The sequence below is a fragment of the Plectropomus leopardus genome, chromosome 13 (genome assembly GCF_008729295.1).
Source record: "Plectropomus leopardus isolate mb chromosome 13, YSFRI_Pleo_2.0, whole genome shotgun sequence".
NCBI lineage: Eukaryota > Metazoa > Chordata > Actinopteri > Perciformes > Serranidae > Plectropomus > Plectropomus leopardus.
This window is the reverse complement of record NC_056475.1, coordinates 24,682,002-24,697,000: the sequence shown is the minus strand read 5'-3', so window position 1 is coordinate 24,697,000 and position 14,999 is coordinate 24,682,002. Positions and strand designations below refer to the sequence as shown.

General features: G+C 39.3%; 2 protein-coding genes across 5 annotated transcripts; both read left to right on the top strand.

Moving 5' to 3' along the window:
* The first annotated feature begins 983 nt into the window (after positions 1 to 983).
* On the top strand, positions 984 to 3,382 carry cwc15 (CWC15 spliceosome associated protein homolog). The gene is made up of 7 exons (XM_042499665.1): positions 984 to 1,048; positions 1,845 to 1,992; positions 2,153 to 2,265; positions 2,401 to 2,501; positions 2,582 to 2,692; positions 2,822 to 2,958; positions 3,039 to 3,382. Exons 2-7 carry the CDS (start codon positions 1,856 to 1,858, stop codon positions 3,166 to 3,168), a joined length of 729 nt encoding a protein of 242 aa, XP_042355599.1. The 5' UTR covers positions 984 to 1,048; positions 1,845 to 1,855; the 3' UTR covers positions 3,169 to 3,382.
* Positions 3,383 to 4,616: 1,234 nt separating this feature from the next.
* On the top strand, positions 4,617 to 11,756 carry mtmr2 (myotubularin related protein 2). Of its 4 annotated transcripts, none has more exons than XM_042499716.1 (16): positions 4,617 to 4,840; positions 6,127 to 6,229; positions 6,325 to 6,348; positions 6,492 to 6,555; positions 6,705 to 6,799; positions 6,881 to 6,985; positions 7,317 to 7,421; positions 7,507 to 7,590; positions 7,676 to 7,825; positions 7,919 to 8,107; positions 8,230 to 8,415; positions 9,426 to 9,632; positions 9,723 to 9,815; positions 9,901 to 10,014; positions 10,147 to 10,323; positions 10,434 to 11,756. In XM_042499716.1, the coding sequence occupies exons 1-16, from the start codon at positions 4,761 to 4,763 to the stop codon at positions 10,596 to 10,598; spliced, it is 1,941 nt and encodes a 646-aa protein (XP_042355650.1). In that variant the 5' UTR covers positions 4,617 to 4,760; the 3' UTR covers positions 10,599 to 11,756. The 4 variants fall into 4 exon arrangements, with proteins under 4 accessions (XP_042355650.1, XP_042355649.1, XP_042355648.1 ...); XM_042499715.1 differs by having other exon boundaries at positions 6,489 to 6,555; XM_042499714.1 differs by having other exon boundaries at positions 6,325 to 6,360.
* The last annotated feature ends 3,243 nt before the right edge of the window (positions 11,757 to 14,999 follow it).

Below are 14,999 nucleotides of genomic sequence, written 5' to 3'. Positions count from 1 at the left end.
AGAGTTACAGCCAACACATATGTGACATTCAAGGAATACAAGGCCAGGCAAGTTGAGCTTTGATGATAGCTTTCTGATAAAATCTGCCCCCTACCTTCTTCACTACAATACTGCACATTCCTGTGAACAGAATCAGCTTTAATTATTATTATTTAAAAGAAGGCCTGTGTGTGTGTGTGTGTGTGTGTGTGTGTGTGTGTGTGTGTGTGTGTGTGTGTGTGTGTGTGTGTGTGTGTGTGTGTGTGTGTGTGTGTGTGTGTGTGTGTGTGTGTGTGTGTGTACATACAAGGAATTGAATGTTTGTTTCCCTTCTTGCTCTCAATGTAAAAATGCAGAATATAGACATACAGCTAGAACATTGGACAACAAAAAGTTGAACAAGGCAAACATTAACACAACACATAAACATTAACAACATAATTATACATTTGACTACCATGCAGCCTATACATGTAAATATATACAACAACACAGTGTAATCTGTAAACAGTAATACAATGCTGCAGAGTTCAAGGGTGCTGGAATTAATGCAGAATTGTATGTAACAGGTTGCTTTACATGAGATAAGTGGATATAATTTTCTGGTGGAGCGGATGCTTGGTATGCTTGGATTAGATGTAGAAACTGTAGAATAGGCTATTTTTTTTAGTACTAGTTACAGCAACAAAACAACATTGATCATTAATTGGGTCATTTCTTCTCTTGTTGCTCATTACCTTCTTTCCATGTTTTTTGAATAAAGTCAATTTGCCCAGGTCTCAAAAGGTTAAATAAATAATTTGATGGTATTCTGTCTTTGCTGAGCAAGGTTTGTGAGAAAGGAATGAAAAGCCAGACGCCAGACACTGCTGATTCAGTGATTTAAGCAAATAATAACCCAGGCTATTAATTTCACGATAAATTAAATTAAATCATTCAGTAAGTAGGTTTCTAGTGTTTTCTAATATCCAAGTGTTTCTGAACGCATCTTTTCCCCCTTTCACGTTACTACAGGAAGTGACGTCGCCCGTGGTGTCGGCTCTTCTTTTTCTCGTGTGTTAGCGGCTCCGTAAGTGTTTTTCCTGTATTTTAATTTTATAGTTTGAATTTCTGTTTTTATTTAAATAAAAGATACATGTCTGTGCTACTTAAACAAAACAGAGTAGGGCAGTGAAACGAATTAGCCTTGTTTTCCTCCATAACAGCGTTGTTCGATCAGGTTAGCATGCTAGCACATTATTAGCTGTGGGGGCTAACTGGCTAGCTTGTGTTCTGTACTTAAACGAGAAGAGGCAAATATGTCACCCAGAGACGATAACAATGTTTATAATCTGATCAGCCCAAAGACATATTTAATATATTGCTAAGCTTATTATTTTATTATTGGGTATGCTTCTCTCACAACATATCCACCCAGGGAAACCAACATCAACAACTGACCTGGGGGAAAAAACAATGTCGAAAACATCAAGCCATTTGAAAGATCTTAATGAGTCAAATTAAGAGGATGCTGAGCTGAGGATCATAAAGCCCCGAGACTATAGATACACTCATATTATCCAAGTGTCTCTCAACCAATGATAGAAACATAAATGCTTTTACTTTACACAACTGCGTTACCACTCAACCATATCGTCTGTAATTCAGAGGTGATTTCACCCTTTCCCTGCAGAGAAATGGTGCACGATTGATTCTGCTGCCTCATTATTAACAAGTTATTGCTGTATTTTCATCAGCTGCCTCTTTGCGTATCTATCTAGCTTTCCCTCTTGGTGTAATTGTTCCCGGGTCTTGTGTGCCCCGTTATGAGCATCACTTTACTTTTTGGTCCATGTCTTTACTCCTCTCATGTGTTGCTACAACAGAGCCATCAAAGATGACTACAGCTGCGAGACCAACATTTGAGCCGGCAAGAGGAGGTAGGGGTAAAGGAGAAGGAGGGGGAGATTTGAGTGCCTTGTCCAAGCAGTATTCAAGTCGAGATCTTCCGGGTCACACCAAGATCAAGTACAGGTCAGTATATCAAACATCAGAGTGTCTTTGAGTGCACTGCTTGCTGGTTTAGATCCAGTATTTTACTTTCCTACTGCACCCTCTGTCTGTTCACTCCATGAGTGGATATATGCAGGAAGGAAAACTTTTTTTTTTTCACCAAATGTTTTCATGTCCTCAGGCAACCTACCCAGGATGCCCCAGAGGAGGTGCGTGCCCGTGACTTCCGCAGGGAGCTGGAGGAGAGGGAGCGTGTAGCTGCACGTGAAAAGACCAGAGAAAGAGGACCAAGAGGTTTGTCTTTCTGAACATATTACACTTATTTTTTTCTTTTAAATGTATTTTAGCATGTATTTCTCCCTCATTTTTCTAAAGTTTCTACCCATGAAAACAGCTGCTTAAAATACTTTATTGACCCTAATTTTCCAGAGCACACCACATCATCATCATCTTCGTCATCGTCTTCAAAGAGGCCCAGACTGGATCAGATCCCAGCGGCCAATCTTGATGCTGATGACCCTCTCACTGATGTAAGTGCTTGCACTGCAAGAATTAAGGGCGATTAGCACTCATTAAGCTCTGTTCCTGATGAGGCTGTTTTTTTTTATAGGACGATGAGGATGAGGACTCTGAGGAGGACAGTGATGATGACGACACTGCAGCTCTTCTGGCAGAGCTGGAGAAGATCAAGAAGGAGCGGGCTGAAGAGCAAGAACGCAAAGTAAAGTATCATTTCAGACTGACGCGTTTGTACCAGGTCGACAGCACATTTACCAAATGAAGACACAAGTTACGTTTGCAAGGAGGTTACTTCAGTTTTTTAGTGGCTTTGTTTCTTTTCCCATCTTAGGAGCGAGAGCAAAAGGCAGAGGAGGAGAGGATTCGCATGGAGAATATCTTGAGTGGCAATCCATTGATCAATCTGGCAGGGCAGCAGCAGCAACAGCAGATGACGCAGACACAGAACACATTCAGAGTCAAGAGAAGGTATCTCACAAACACACACGTATGCACAACATGAGTGTTGTGTTTGAAGAAAAAAAATAAAAACTTTATTACTTTTCTAGGTGGGATGATGATGTTGTATTCAAGAATTGCGCCAAAGGAGTGGATGAAGCACGGAAGGAGAAACGCTTTGTCAATGACACACTGCGCTCTGAGTTTCACAAGAAATTCATGGAGAAATATGTAAAGTAAAGGACGTTGTTTTTTTGTTTGTTTTTTTTTAATCTAATTTCTTTTGTCTCCAACACTTTGTTCCAAGAATGATAGATGTCATTCAAATACGGTCTGTATTCAAATGCATTAGTATTTGTACAGTCATCAAGTAAAATGTTGTGTATATAAATGATATGAGTTGGTGAGTTACATCCTTTAAATAAAGCTCATGAAAGTTTGATGAAATTGTTAACTGTGATTCAACATCTGAGTCTCTCTGTAGGTGTGTTTTTTTTTTTTTTTAACATAAACTTCAATAAACAAAATCTTTCAGACTGTGTTTAAAAAATTGCTTGCAGGAATTTCTGAGAAAAAATGATGCCATTGCCGAGAATGAGCTCTTCACAACACACTGATTTTCAAATATTTGACCTCCTACTTAATTTTATCCTCATTTTTTGGTACGGTATTTATTGCAGTTCTCATTGAGTATAGACTAAAGAAATATCTATCTAGAAAACCTAATCCCCGATGTAATATTCACAGGAAATAATGTAATACATTTATAAATATTATTTATTTTTATATTATTGCTGGCATAGACTATAGTAATCTTTAAGGGATGGTATTTTATCAGAGTCAGGGGTACACACACTTGTACACACACATATTTACATGTGTGTGTATATATATATATATATGTGTGTGTGTGTGTTGTCCTGAAGTCTCTAAGAGATACTGGTTAAAATTGCATCAGCCTCCCTCCACCATCAATAAATAGCCATATTTCACGATTTCTGGCTATGATAAATTGTGTGATTTTTAAATAAAACGGGCCTTTAAAACCCACCTGTATGTTTTGGGATTCTGAGGGTATTTATAATAAACACAAAATATGACTCTTTAAAGTGAAGTGTCTCTCGTCAAGTCAAATCAAAAAACGTAACTCCCTCTCCAGTGTTTAGACACATTAAAGTGCCTCCCCAGTTTTGCACCACTCCCTCCACTCTCACAAGTAATGAACAGTCCCTAAATACCCACATTCAACTTTTAATATATAAATGAATAAGATATGCTAAATGTTCAGTACATTAAACTGTATTGCAGCTGTCTTTTTACAAATTGTGCCAGCTTCAAGCAGATAAATTCAACCCAAATTAATTATCGGACAGGAAACATCGAGAATGTACGAAGACATACCGCACAATGCACGAGTGTGTATGGTGTTTTACCCAAAATAGTTCGAAGATATAATTCTATTTGCTTTTTAAATGCACAGCAATAATATTATATTTTAAATTTTATTACATTATATTTTGAATATTTGAAATAATACACGTAAATGTTTGTGCACGTCAAAACGTACACAGCAGTCAGTGAAGGCAGCACGCGACCAGCCGATACTCCAGTCGATACTCGAGTCGGCCTGCACGCGGCGCCATGTCCAACAATCCCCTCCCTGTGACAGGGATTGGAAGGCTGCTGGGAAAACATGGCAGCTTCCTTTTGTTTGTGCGGATTTACTGTACTCCGAGGGGGGATTTAAAGACATTCTTCGGTGGACAGACGGCTCTGTATCGCACTCTCGGGCTCCACACTGCCAGCCGACCACACAGCCGAGGCAGGAGAAGATGGAGAAGAGCGGCAGCATCGACAGTTTGGGCTCGAAGCGCTCCTCGTCCCGACAGCCGAGTGTTGATTCATTGTCGAGGTAGCTAAACCCACCACAACACATCGCTTTCTAAGCTAGCTAAAAGTTTTGAAACTAACAGAAGGCGTTATATTTATGTTTTATAACATCAGGTAACATCTCTAATAATTGTGTAGTTTTGTAACCCTTAAGAAGTGACTATAAAACTCGACAAATAATCCAGTGTGGTTGATAATCTGCCATGAAACGACCACTGATGTCGACAGTAAGTTACGGCCCCATTTAATGGCTCTTGTCATTGTCGGCTGCTATCCCTTTAAATCAAATGGTCGACTAATCATTTGGGGATATGAAAATATATACAAATATCCGTAAGGAGTATTTTCGCATACTCAATCTGACTAATCGATAAAACCCGTACCATCGATCCTGTATGGACTGAGGTGTCCATAATAGTTTAGAACAGTAAATTATTTCTTTGGGTATCAGTCATCTGAAAATAATGTTAAAAATCCGCACAATTTCCTAGTCATACCTGATGCATCAAGGGACTTGGCATTTATCCTTACTCAGTGTGACTGAATCTTTAAGGGACTGTTCGTAATTTATGGGAGGGGAGAGGGTGGTTTCAAAAAGGGGGGATCATATCAAATAACTTATGCACAGGAGATTAATGTTTTTTTGAATTTATTTTGGGCTTAGAGGAGGGGCACACAAACTGAAATTGCTGTATATATTTTAACGTGGATTTGGAAGGCATGTTTTCTTTAAAAACTGCAAAACTTACTCCATTTATCATAGCCAGAAACAGGTAAAAAAAACAAAAGTAACCAAATCTGAGCCTAAAACAGTGATGTTTCATCGGAATTATTTTATTTTATGTCTCATTTAAAAGTTGGCCAAAACCAAACTGTTTGCTCTTACTAACCAGTATGCATGACAGGAGTAAAAAAAGAAACTTTCTTTTGTTTTCAACTGTAGGATTTCGTCTTCAACTTTTAACATTTAAACATCAAAGGGTAAGTTTTATAACTCATTTATAGTGGAGGTAGTGGAGGCTCAAAAAAATATTTCTAGCGTCAGTGTAGGTAAAACAAAAAAAACAAAACAACAACCACAAAACAAACTAATGCACCATCTTAAAAAAAGAACAGTCTCTAAGAATCCCAAGGTGCGACTCAGCTTTTTCAAATAAAATCATATTTATTCAACAATTTTTCTAATTAAGCTCATTATTTGTCAAATAATGGTGTTGCCGCAAGTGTCCTGCGATGAGAAATGAGTGTGGTTACACCCTTAGACTATATAAAGACTACTACATCAGTTATCATGTTATCTCTCTCCAGCACTTCTACCTCTCGCTCTGACCGCTCTGCCCAGGCCAAGCCGCCCTCTGCCATGTCCTCTGACTCTGTGGCCACGTCCACAGAGCTCTCCCCTGAGCTCAGGGTTAGTGGCCTGCACACAGTACACTGACATGCTGCTGCTTCATTAATCCTAATGATAGTGATCGCACCGTGACTCTTCTTTTCTGCACCTTTCAGGTTAGACCCAAAACTGCTGCCAAGGTATGCCATCTTGTGAGTTACATACTATTCAGTATTAGTCTTTGAATGATAATAATTATGTTGATTAATTTAGCAAATGGCATTGTCCAAGTCAACAGACTGCATTACATTCAGGTCTAAGTTGTATCTTCTGTTTCCAGCAGGTTCTTAGAGAATCAGACAAAGAAGAGCCGCAGTTACTTCCAAATGAAACTGTGCAAGACATGGGTAGGTTCTGTCTTTGCTGCAATCACAACTCTAATCAAAACAACTTGCATGTATTAAAGGCAAAGCAGCTTTCTTCCACATTAAAGCAATATTTTATACATTTGCTAATCTTGACTGATGAAGCTTATTTTTCTTCTTTAATTCTGTAGCCCAAGATGTTACCTACTTCTGTCCTTTCATCGGAGCACTGAGGGGAACAGTGACCGTTACCAACTACAGGCTTTTCTTCAGATGCATGGACAGGGTATGCTTCGTTAATTTCAAGAAGCATTGCAAATTTGTCCAAGAATCATTCAGCTTTAGTTAATGTGTTGTTGGTCTCTAGGAGCCAGCGTTTGTGCTGGACCTGCCCCTCGGGGTGGTGAGTCGTGTGGAAAAGATTGGAAGTGCGTCAAGCCGTGGTGATGTGTCCTATGGACTAGTTTGCAAGGTGAGTAAGATGTGGAAACAGTCTGGAATAAAAACACTGGTTGTAAATAGCGATTCAGTGGTGTACAGCTGACAGATATAAGAATATACAGACAGCACAGTAGATGACAGTTCTTCAGTGCGTAGGCTGAGGAAGAAGAAGATGAACATCTTTTCATCGCTGCTATGTAAACAATGTAAACAATCCTTCAGAAATTTAGGGTCACTGAGAAAAAGTGGGCCTCTGAACAAGCTGTGTCCACAACAGCATAATGTTAGCACCTGTAATTGCTTTTTCTGCTATCTCTGCATACAGCCGTTTGACCGTGACTTGCTGCTCTGCTTTTCTGCAGGATATGCGCAATCTGCGATTTGCACACAAACAAATGGAGGACACACTCAGGAAGTCCATTTTCGAAGTGCTGGTGAAATTTGCGTTTCCTGTTTCCAACGGGCTGGTGAGTGATCCTCAGCCGCTCTGTCTCTGACACTGTAGCTCCGCGCTGTCTCCTGACTGCTGAACTTCTCTTCCACTCCCCACAGCAAATCTTTGCCTTTGAATATGGGCAAGTGTTTCCTGAAAACGGATGGAAGGTGTATGACGCCGTCTCTGAATACAAAAGACAGGTATTTAAAAAAAACAACAGGGTGCAACTGTTTAGCGTAATGTGACAGAAAGCTCATTAGGTTTGTTGCTGGTGTGTTTGTAAAGGGTATACCCAATGAAAGCTGGAGGATAACAAAAGTAAACGACCACTATGAGGTTTGTGACACCTACCCATCAACCCTGGCGGTGCCTGTCAACATACCAGACGAAGAGCTGAAGAGAGTCGCTGCCTTCAGAGCAAAGGGACGGATACCTGTGAGTGACGCTTCATAATTATTTAACTTTGGCTCCTGTGCAGCTGGTTTGTTGGACTGTCTGTGTTCATATTCTGTTTTGCTCTGTGTGTAGGTGTTGTCATGGATCCATCCAGAGAGCCAGGCGACAGTGACGCGCTGCAGTCAGCCCATGGTTGGAGTCAACGGAAAGCGCAGCAAAGAGGATGAGAAATACCTCCAGGCGATCATGGACGCAAATGCGCAGTCCCATAAACTTTTTATTTTTGATGCGAGGCCCAGTGTCAACGCTGCTGCCAACAAGGTTTATTAGATATTCTTAAAAGAAAAACTATCCTCATATAGTTTTTAAGGAAGCTCTTTTTGCCAAATGGATGAGCTGTCTCACCACCTGTTCTGTCTCCACTTGTGTTTTTTGTTCTTCAGATGAAAGGCGGTGGTTACGAAAGCGAGGATGCGTATCAAAACGCCGAGCTGGTGTTTTTGGATATTCACAACATCCACGTGATGAGAGAGTCCCTCCGCAAGCTGAAGGATGTGGTCTACCCCAACATCGAGGACTCCCATTGGCTCTCCAACCTGGAGTCCACTCATTGGCTTGAGCACATTAAGGTGAATATAGAGATGCATCATTGTGATTGTGATAGCGACAGTTGGTATTTATGGGAACACCTTCAAAACAGCCCATCCTTCAACACCAAGACAGAAAATAAAGCATTCACTATAAGAGTTAAGGAGAAGTTTTTTCATCTGGAGCGTACTTGTCCATGTTTTTGTGTCTAAGTGACTAATAGGAACAATTTATTTTTTTTAAAAACTGAGCGAGAGTGCTTCAACCGGTAGAGCCAATGAAACTTGGGGCATGTTTGCACCATCAGTTTATCATCACTGAAAGTGCTTGTTTTTAACAGTAATTTTATCATCATAAAACACACTTCATATATAGATGACACAAACAAACATACAACATTTAGAAAAACCATCCTGTTTTTCTTTTATGTTTTAACAATTGCCAGATTTGTTTTCCTTGAAATAAACCCTTAAATCACCCCATTAGATGTGAAATTATGCTTTCTGCACGCTAAAATGAGTTTCTTTAACTGGTGTCTAGTGTGTTCGGGGCTGTTTCTGGTTGAACGAACACTTTATCCAAACAGGGTTAGAAACAGTTGTGAGCCTTCAGGGACCTGTAGCCCGTAAGGTTTCAAGTCTCTGTGTGATAACCTTAAAACATATTGCCAGAACATAGGCTAATGATGTTGAGTAACTTTAGCGCTGCTAGGCTGTCTCGAAACATGCATGAAATTCACTAAAAACATGCTAGTCTATTGCACCATCATGTGAATGGCTGTAGGGCACTGATACTACGGTAATAACAACGAATCAGATCTGCAGGAAATGTAATAATGTCTCTCTTATGAGTTTAAAAACCATGCTTCCCCAGCATTAACAGGCCAGGGTGAAGGACTGTTTTGCCCCTTTTCTCACTGTGCCTTCAACACGACACCTAACTATGTCAAGACACCAACTGAATCTTTCAAGGAGAGAAATTAGGTATAAAAATCCAAGATGAGCCAGTTTCCAGTCTCTTCACCTTGTTGTTTATGTGTATGTGTCTTTAGCTGATCCTGGCAGGAGCGCTGCGAATTGCAGACAAGGTGGAGTCTGGGAAAACATCAGTGGTGGTGCACTGTAGTGACGGCTGGGACCGCACAGCCCAGCTCACCTCCTTGGCCATGCTCATGCTGGACGGTTACTACCGCACCATTCGCGGGTTCGAGGTGCTGCTTGAGAAAGAGTGGCTGAGCTTCGGTCACCGCTTCCAGCTGGTAAACGCACTCTTACACACTTTTGGTTTCAGAAACCACATGTGGTGTCTTTCTGATTGCATCACTGATTGATCTTTCCTCTTCTTTAAGCGTATCGGTCATGGCGATAAGAACCACACAGACGCAGACCGCTCTCCTGTTTTTATTCAGTTCATCGACTGTGTCTGGCAGTTGACTCGCCAGGTAAGCAATAAGTGGTCATAGGTGGAAGAATTTTTTAAAATAACGTACTCTTTTAAGGAGACTAATGAAACTGTTTTTATTCAAGTTTCCTGCAGCCTTTGAGTTTAATGAATACTTCCTGGTAACCATACTGGACCACCTGTACAGCTGCCTGTTTGGGACATTCTTGTGTAACAGCGAACAGCAGAGGTTGAAAGAAGTAAGAGCATTTTGTTTCTCCCAAAAAGAGACTTTTAAAAAGTAAAATATTACAAAAAGGGTGAAGCAGAAAGTTTGTTACTGGCTTATTGTGCATTCAGTGTTAATGACAAACACACCTTTTATTTTGCAGGAGATTCCCAAGAGAACGGTATCGTTGTGGTCTTACATAAACAGCCAGCTGGAGGAGTTTACCAATCCTTTGTATGTCAACTATTCCAACCATGTGCTGTTCCCCGTAGTCAGCTTACGCCACCTGGAGCTTTGGGTCGGCTACTACATCCGCTGGAACCCTCGCATGAGGCCTCAGGTATGTTGAGAAACTTGTTTCTTAAGTGTTTTCTAAAGAAATTGTTTGCACTCCACACATGCTCCATTTTAGTGGCTAAACTTCACCTTTAACTTTTGTTTTTGTGCAAGGAACCTGTTCACCAGCGCTACAAGGAGCTGCTGGCGAAGCGCGCCGAGCTGCAGAAGAGAGTGGACGAGTTGCAGCGAGAGGTGACCAACCGCTCAGCCTCTTCTTCCTCTGAGCGGGCGGGCTCCCCCACACGCTCCATCACGCCTGTGCAGACATTTGTTTGACACGACTTAGACCCTTGGGCTGGTCGCAGAATCCTACCTGTGAGAGGGTGTAGTAGCTGTCAACATGTGGCGCCACGAAGGACCTGTGTGCCAAACTGCCTTTTTGGGTGATACACTTAATAAACCACCACCAAAAGTCTGATGTGTTTGCACCTCTCACAGGTCAAAAGTGTCTGTCTCAGACTGCTTTACTACAGCCATATTTTACTCTTCCTCCCGGGTTGAGAGGACATGTAACCAGAATAGCGAGTACTGTTTAGCATATCGACCTACCTACAATCAGTGTTGATCATTTTTGAGTACACTACAATATTACTCGGGTAAAATATGTATGCCTTACACACTTTATAGAAACACACTTCATTCCTTGACACTGCAAATGTATGGATGATTTGAAAGCAGAGCAGCTGAAGCAATTGTGAAGATGTGCATTACTGCAAAATTTCAAGCTCTATTACTAAAACCCACTAAATAGCTTGGGAGTTGTTAAATGAATACAATGTAGCTAAAGGGCTGTAATTTTAGCTGCTTCTAAAAAAATAGACATAGAGTGCATTAAATAAGTTGGCACAAGGCAGTGCTTTTAGCTTATTGTGACCAAATATTTGTTTTGTTTTTTTATTAATACATAATGTGTCATATACCGCATTCCTCTCAGCGAGTGATTTAAGTTTTGTAAGTTTCATTTTTCTAACTAGTTATTTATTATCCTTTAGTCCAGTCTTGTACATATGTCCCACACTCTTCATCAGTTGATACAAAATATCCCCATGCATTATTAATAAGCGACACAGAATATGCAATAGTTAATTTGAATGAGTAAATAGTAAATCTGTTACTTACTAAAATGTTAGTGTGAACATTTTTTTACACATGCTTTTTAAAGCTAGTATCAGACTGTATGTTTTTAAAGGCAGAAGAGTGCGTAACAACTAATAATTTGCTCTGGGTGTTTTTGTTTTTCTAAGTTTAATGAATATCTGTGCCTTGCTCTGAATGACTGATTGGGAGAATAATGAGAGAAAAGTGTGCACAGTTTTTAATTGCCAAGGTAAAATAATGAATACAGTGTTAGTTATCATTTCTCCTGCATAATTCAAATACTTGCAATAAACACAGGACTCAGCTTCAAGGAGTCAGTATGGTTTGTTACATTAGCCTCCAGTTTATTTCTTAGCTTTACCCGATTATTGTGTTTCAAATGACTGCAGCACTTAAGTGACATTAGCATTCATTATCTCTTGTTATGATTACCGGCTTTCCATAATATACAAGAGTGCCTTTTGTAATAAATGAAGTCTGACATTAACAGTGTGGTTGTGCTGGAGGCTAAGATTAGGCTGCGATTGCTATGAAAACATTAGCATAGTCATATTCAAGCTGTTTCACTCTCACACCTTAATATTAAATGACTAGCCATAAATATGCTGGAGGTCATCCTTGAATTATTAATGGAATTGTTATTCCCCTCACTTTTGTTGCTAAATGCCTATCACTTAGAAATAATTTGTAATGCCTCTTATTGAATCGCTCTTCCTTGAAAAATGTATGGCTATTAAAATATGAACATATTTCCACACGGCTGAAGTGAGGCTGAGGTGCTTCCAAAACTTCTTTTTTTTTTAGAATAGATATACTGCAGGCAGCAGAAAAAGAAAACTGTATTGTCAAATGTTAAGATATATTAAAATGTTTAACTAATAAATATACTGATACTATGTAGTCAACTTTTTGCAAACTTTTGGGGTCTTTTTTTTAATTGTGAGAGTGAAGAATGTTTTTGAAGAAAGCACTGTTAACATTATTTCTCCATTGACTCATCACAAGTTTTCATTGTGATCCAGCAAAACTATTCCTAATTCTACTCCTTGTGGTCCCAGAAATTCTTGAGAGAGGAGGTGAAAACACAGCCTGTGAGACGGAGACGGTGAACATAAGGTTTACAGAAGTTGAACTGACTCAGAGGGGAAAGGTCAGAAAAAGAGACAGGAACTGAAACTGATAGGTCCATCTTTCCATCCATCATAGTAGCTGAGGTAAAGTAGAGTTTACCCACTTCCTATTTTACCATTTCAGCTTCTGACAGCGCACCAAATGCTAAAAGCTGTCTTTTGAGTCTTTTGTTTAAAATACCAATGAGAGTTTTATATAGCTGTATAAGATCTTGAACTGGGTTATACAGGGACTTCCTAACTGGATACATTAAAGAAAAAATTTGAGACCGATAGAAATTACTCAACCCTCCAATAAACTCATTCTAACAATGTGAATTGAATGTTAATGTTAACTGATTGTTAGTTGTCCCACAATTTTCAGACATGAGATCTAATCAGTTTAAATAAGCACTGAGTTGCAATTGACGATTGTTACTATGATACTGAATACAGTAAATGCATGGATGGATAACTGAACAGCTACTGGGCACAGGCCCAGGGGCCCCAAGTTTCATGGGCCCCTCTGATCTTCACCTATAAAATATCACTCAAATAAACACATGCTGACCAAGAGGAGACTAAAAATGATAACAAAAAAATGCAAATGAACTGCAAAAAGACAACAAAGCATTCAAAATAACCACAGAGACACAATACAACCACAAAGGGATACAACATGACCAAAGAAGACACAAAAGAACCTCAAGGAGACTAAATTACCTCAAAATGACCCCCAAATTATCTCAGAGAGACAGAAAAATGACCACAGAGACAAAAAAATAAACCACAAGGAGACCAAGAAAGACACAAATGGCCTCAAATAGATCCAAAATTACCCCAAAGACACACATCACAATAAGAGACAAAATAACCACAGTGAGACACAAAATTACCTCAAAGAAACACAAAGGGAACAAAAAGAGACCCACATTTCCTAAAAATGAGCACAAGGAGAAACAAAATATCCACAAAAAGACACAAAACCACAAATAGATGCATAATGACCAAAACAAGTTGCAAAACCACCACAGTGTGTCTTGTTCCTTTGTAGAGAGGTGGTGGGACCAATCCTTATAATGCAGTGTCTTATGATGTGTCCATGATATCTTGTTGGGCCAAACTGATATATACTGATCCTCTGCCATACATGGACTACATTAAAGGCCTAAATATTATTCTGCTAATACCCTTTTGTTATCAATCAGCAGTATCCAGCAGTATAGCTTGGATGTGCAACAGCATATCCTCTTTAAGAGTCTCAGTGATTGTTTTTTTTTCACTTCCTGGAGTCCTTTTATCAATGATGGTTTACCTACATGGCCACATTTTATTTGAGAGATGTTGCAAATTTATCTTAGCTTGTGATAATCTTGTGACCTTCTCTAGCTCCTGATAATATAAGCCCCGGGACCTTCATGACACTTTGGTGTTATGATTTAAAAACTAGCCTTAAATCCATTATAACCATTTCTAAACATTTGTAGAGCAGTGAGAATTAGCTGATTCAAAAGAACAGGGATGATTTCCATTTAAACTAATGTCAATAATGATTCAATTATTACACATAAATAGCTCTTCCAAAGACAAACAGGGTGTAATGCTACATTTGTGTCTGGTGCTATGACTGAGCTTATAGTTAATATAGCCAGAAGCAGAATCAAATGTATTAGTCAAGTTTATGAACACATACAAGGATTCGACTGTTTCGGGGGAATTTCTTTCAATAGACTTATACAGAGAAACAGCCATAACAGCTAAGCGCAAGGTCAACAAAACAGGACAGGAAGAAAAAAAAAAAGACAGGACTATAATGTTCACAACTGTGAAAAAATAGGTGTATTCATGTTTATATAAAAGTGTGAGATTAACTGGTAAGGAGCAGTACTGGTAAGAACGAGCCCCATTCTGGATCACACAGTGCTGTATATTCCTCACTGCTCACTTGCGTTGCCATATAAATAGCTGTTAAATGGGCTAACACTGTCAAAAGCACCCTACATCCATAATACAAACTGCAAAAAAGAGACATAAGGATAGTTAATAATGTAGGATGTTGAGAATACACTAACACTCTCATTTTTTAAGTGAAATGCCTTGAAGTTTGTTGATGTAGCAGAATTTAACATAGCACAAATAATGCATAAAGCACGAAATAATTTACCACCAGGTAATTTATAACACAATGTTTTCTTTTTGGTAGGGAAGGTAAATATAATTTAATAAAGAAACGTTTTGTTTGGAAAGAATGTGTATTTCAGAATGAAACTGTGATTTGGGTGTGGAGCTCAAGAAAAGCACAAACATGACTTAGTTTAAGAAGATTTACAAACTAAACTGATTGCCAGAGGCATAAGAAAAAGGAGGGGCTGTGATGTGCATCTCTCTCTACATATACATCAATCAATCAAAAACATTATATAAATAAATGACCAACGATGGAGTTAAAACGTCTATACACTTATGTATT